The 5,190-nt window shown below is 30.6% G+C and overlaps 1 protein-coding gene across 1 annotated transcript; it reads right to left on the bottom strand.

Annotated features, from left to right (window-relative positions):
* Positions 1 to 570: 570 nt before the first annotated feature.
* Positions 571 to 2,131, bottom strand: LOC101513204 (V-type proton ATPase subunit D). Its single transcript, XM_004507021.4, has 2 exons — positions 2,002 to 2,131; positions 571 to 1,743 (listed from the first exon to the last, which is right to left on the bottom strand). The coding sequence occupies exon 2, from the start codon at positions 1,703 to 1,705 to the stop codon at positions 926 to 928; it is 780 nt and encodes a 259-aa protein (XP_004507078.1). The 5' UTR covers positions 1,706 to 1,743; positions 2,002 to 2,131; the 3' UTR covers positions 571 to 925.
* Between the last annotated feature and the right edge of the window lie 3,059 nt (positions 2,132 to 5,190).

The following is a 5,190-nucleotide window of genomic DNA, read 5'->3' as shown; positions in this document are numbered from 1 at the left end:
TGACTATGTTTTAGGACAACAAGTAAAAGGAAGTCTACGGTACTCTAATATACAAGTATGCCTAAAATTCTAAAAACTATACCTCACTATCATTAATCTATTCACACTTTTCAACATGAAACCACACATAAATCCAGTAAAAGAAGTCTACTTCTAACCACCCCACCATTTGAAACAGATCAAACTTTCTTCCTTAACGCAAAATGATCTCAGACAGTCTTCGACCACCAAAATTACATACTTGATACTTCTCATTGAGAAAAGCATCCAGTCAGTAACTAAAAGAACGATAATTTGAAGATGTATCACTATAACCAGTATAGAAAAAGCAACAAATGAAATGCAACTAATAAGACAGCATCAAGAGCTCTGAACACAAAACCTCAGCTTTCATATGCTGACGTGCAAACCCTTAAAGCCTATTCTTAATCTCAGACTCAAACTAATAAACAAAAATTCAGCAGTCACTGATGTATATATATGAGCAAAAGGGAAATTACAAGCTCAAGAATACAATTTTGATACAGAAGAAAAGATAACTTTAGAATCAAGGCAGCCGAACCATAGGTCTAAAGTCCTAAAATGAAATTTCTTATTCAAGATGTCTGAACTCCGATGTAATACATTTTGAAAGGAAATTAATGCTAATCACAACAACTTAAATCTTTCACAGTATCAGAGAAGAACCATAGTTTGAAATGATGATTGTCACAATGCCTCTGAACACGATAAAAAATTATGTCCTTAAAATAACAAAGAAATAAATAAACACATATCAAGCATCTTTATTCATAATACAGAACAATGTCTCACCTAAACAAATTGTGCAGAACGGACCAGCATCAACACCGAGACATAGCCAGCCACCCCCTCTGAAGAAGGAGAAAGAACCCATCTATCTCTCTATATATATCTCAATAAATTCTTAGAAAATGATATCCTCGTCTTTATCACCTGTACCAGACAACAAGTTGTGAGAGGCATCGAAAGAAACCCCTTTCTGCAATTGTAACTTTTCAACAAGCTGTTGTTCCCTAGCAAGAATCATCTTTCTTTCAATTTCCCTCCTCTTATAACCCTGAATCTTCTTCAACCTAAAGAAATCCTCTCTCTCAAGCTCATCCAACTCACCCTTAATGTAACTAATAGTATTCTCCAACCTCGGCTTAACAACATTCTCAAGAGCATTAACCCTACGGTTAGTAGTCTTAATAGCATCATCAAGCGTAAGGAAAGAGGTTTGAAGCGAAGCAAGCTCAACAAGAACCTCAATCGCCTTAATATAAGCGCCACGACACTGCTGCACCTGCTGACCACCTCTAGCCAATCCAGTGAGGTCGTTTTTCGCGGCCTCACCGTCATTAGTGTAATCAAATTTCGGAAGCTTCACTCCAGCTACGTTCTCAGTACGAGAACGAACACGGAGTGAAGCTTCTTTAACATTCTCAAGCACAACGTGCTTGATGTTGTCGCCGGCTACGTACTTAGCCTCTGTTAATGCAAATGAAGATGTTTTCATTATGTCACCCATTGATTCCTTTGTTGAAACAATCTTCTTCAGAATCTGACGAAATTGAACGGTTAAAGCATCACTTTTTTTCTTAAGAAGCGCGTGGCCTCTTGTTGCTCCAACCAAACGCGCTTTTACAACACCAAGCATTGTCACTGTGGGGACCACATTCAAACGCTGTGATTGCCCCGACATTTTTCTTCTTCTTTTTTTCTCTCTTCTACTAAAAAAACCTAAATTGAATATACCAACGAGAAAACGAAGATCAGTGAACATGATTCAATTTTGAAGTTGAAAATGAAAAATCCATTTGATTTTGAACAAAAAAAATGAGTATCGACTATATCAATGGAAATGAATCAAATTTTTTTATTTTCTATTTTTATTTACTCGATGCATAGAACGATTGAAATTGAAATAAAAAGAATAATCAGAATGAAATTGATGAAATTGAAATTCAGGATTGAATGAGGATGTAAGTGAGGACTAACCTGAAGTTTCTGATCGGAGATCGAGAACGGAGAATGATCAAGAGAGAGAAAGAGAAAGAGAGAGAGAGAGAAGTGAAAGTGGAAGAAGTATTTTGGATCACATTTGTTATTGTTTTTTTTTCAGTTTTTATTAAATGGGCTTTTCAATTATTGGCTTTTAATGTTTTTGGGCTTTTCAATTATTGGCTTTTAATATTTGTTGGGCTTTATTTGTGATTTGAAAACGATGGGCTATATATTAAATTAAATGAATAGAGATGTTGATCCCAAGAAATACTTGATATTTCCAAAAGTTTCATTTCGGTGATTAAAAAATAAGTAAAATATATTACCTGAAGCGTGTTTCTGTTGGTGTATTATAAAAATGGGAGGTTGAATGAATATATTTATATAAAATAAAATTGAATATGTCTGTTATCCTTATTATTAGTTTGATGTTTTTGCCCCTATTCTTTTAGAATAAAAACTTATATTTAGTATTTTGTTTTTCTTGTACTATTGTTTTTTTAAAGGTTTTTTTTTATCATTCTTGCTACTATGTAAGCATTTAAAGTATATAAAAGTAATTAATTTTTAAAGTATATAAATTCTTGTACTATTGTTTATTTGTCATTAACTATTAATAAAAGATTGGAAACCAACGGATAAATTTTTATGTATTTTAATAGTTGACGAAATAGATTGAGATTTACTTATTATTTTCATAAGAGATTAGTTAGGAGAGAGAATAAGATTTGAGTAACTAAACTAAGAATATACTCTTTCTTTGAAAATATTGGTTAAGAAAAATCTCACTTTCAATTCTTTATTATAATTTATTTTTTTACTTTTTTTTTTTATTTGTGTTAGTTTATCTTTTACGTTGGTAATTGTCTAGTGTAGACCATTTTGAGAGAAAATTTTGACATGTTAAGGGTAGACCACTTCGAGAGAAACTTTTGACATGTCAAGAGTAGACCATACAAACAATTGACATTAGTTAATGGAAAGACCATCACATCTTCTCAAACCTCGACAAGTAGTGACAAAAAAAAAATCCCTATATAATTTACTTTGCCACTAAACTCATTAACATATTTCACGTTTTTCCTCTCTTAATTTCACTCACCAACTTATGGATTTTTGGGAGTGTGGATAAGCTCTATTTTAATGATCCTCTAGAAGTTTTCTCCTCTATGGATAGAGATGAATCCAACATCTATAATGATTTGCTCCAGCTTTCTTCTTGGTCTTTTAATTTTTAGCCACTAAATTAAAATTAATGATATTTTCAGAGTGATTTTTTATTAAGTGAAATTTCTTGAAAGTGAAAACTTTTGGAGTAATTTAGTTTCAAGTAAAGTATATTCGTTATGGTGGAATATAATAGTCTTTTAACTATAATTGTCAGTGTAGACAATTGAAGTTGAAAATGCATCAATTTCAATCAAGGTGGAGAATTAATATTGGCTTTGCTTGAAATTGAAGAATATTAAAAAAAGTCTTACATTATTTATTTTTTTTACATATTAATCAATTCATCTTGATTTTTATGACTAAAATAATGATAATGAATTTTATTATACATGACAATATTGTTGAGATGAAATCTCTCTCTCTCAAATATTTCAATGATAACAAAATTTATTCAAAGATTATGATTATACTTACTATCTAATTTGTGCTCTTGAGTGTATCTAAGTTAGAAAACAGATTCTTCATCACTTTGATCAAAAGAAGTATATTTGACACAAATCTGACATGTCCTCTAAGCTAGAGGATAAACAAATAGAGGATGAAACTTTAACCTATAAGACAAAGGATATACAATATCACATATAAGATAAATCTATGGCAAATAAAAAGAAGATAAATATGTATATGAAGACAAACAATACTAAAGTGAAATGAAAAATTTCATGAGAAAGGATCCACGCCAGAGGATAAACAATGAAAGGATGAACTTTTGGTTCCATTCATCCTCATACATAGGAAATATCCAAAAGTACCATAGTACGAAAAAGTACCATAGTACGGAAAAGTACCATAGTACGAAAAAGCACCATAGTACGGAAATATCCTCATACATTTCGAAAGAAAAACTCATCCTCCTAAGCTTATGTATTACAAGGACATATAAATGGCACTTTTGTAAATCAAATTAATAACCATAGACATTTAATCAAGTCTCCAACAGTCACTTGATACTTTTCCTCATGGATGAAGCTTCATCATTTCTATAAAAGGAAGTAAACTCTTTATCATTCAACACAACAACTACTCATACAAAAGAGAAACACTCAAAGCTAAGAAGAATAATCTCATCATCTCTTTGCACTTTCTACAATCTTTAACTATATCTTTGTGAGTATCCTCTTAGAAAGTTTTGTAAAGAGAAAGAATCCTACTCTCATCACTATTTACTAAATTTGTATATTCCAAGTTCATATAAATTTGGTAATAGGTGTAAATCAAGAAGAAAGATAGTGTAAGTCTGGTGAGTCTGGAAAATAAACACAGAGAAAAAAGATCCATTTAGAGGACGCGTCATTTTGAACTATAGTGAAACACACAAATTTATGAAGAACTAGACGTAACTCATTTTGAGTGAACCAATATAAATTTGTGTGTCCTTTTAATATGCTTTAGTTTTTATGTTTCATACATTCATCCTCATATAACTTGCATTTAATATCACATTCAACAATAATCTCAACAAGAGAGAAAATTTTGTGATAAGAATAGTGACTTATAATTGTTGTTAAAGAGATTGTTATAGAAAATAATATAATATTTTTGTTCTTTTTCAGAAATTTGAGATACCAATGAGTAACAAAGGTAAGAAAATTGAGAAAAACAAATTTGTTTCTTCTAAGATTCTAATTTTAGTATAAGGATAGAAAAAGACTCATTATTTTTTTGTATACATTCAATCATATATGGTTCAATAATTTATAAAAAAATTCAATTTTGGACATAGATTTTAAGAAGAAAAAACACTGAACTGCTTAAATTTTGATGATGTTTTATTTATGCTACACTTTTTTTATTTTATAATTTGGTATACTATAAAAAATATATTTTGGTGTCCCTAAAATTTGTGATCTATGTCCAGTCATATACTCTACACATGCTCAAGACCGCCACTACTAGTAATAGTTTAGATGAGTTGAAATACAATAAATTTAGCTAGTGTTTTATATCAACTTT

The sequence above is a fragment of the Cicer arietinum genome, chromosome 6 (assembly GCF_000331145.2).
Source record: "Cicer arietinum cultivar CDC Frontier isolate Library 1 chromosome 6, Cicar.CDCFrontier_v2.0, whole genome shotgun sequence".
Lineage (NCBI taxonomy): Eukaryota > Viridiplantae > Streptophyta > Magnoliopsida > Fabales > Fabaceae > Cicer > Cicer arietinum.
Note: the sequence above shows the minus strand (reverse complement) of the source record. Positions and strands in the feature narration are given on the sequence as shown.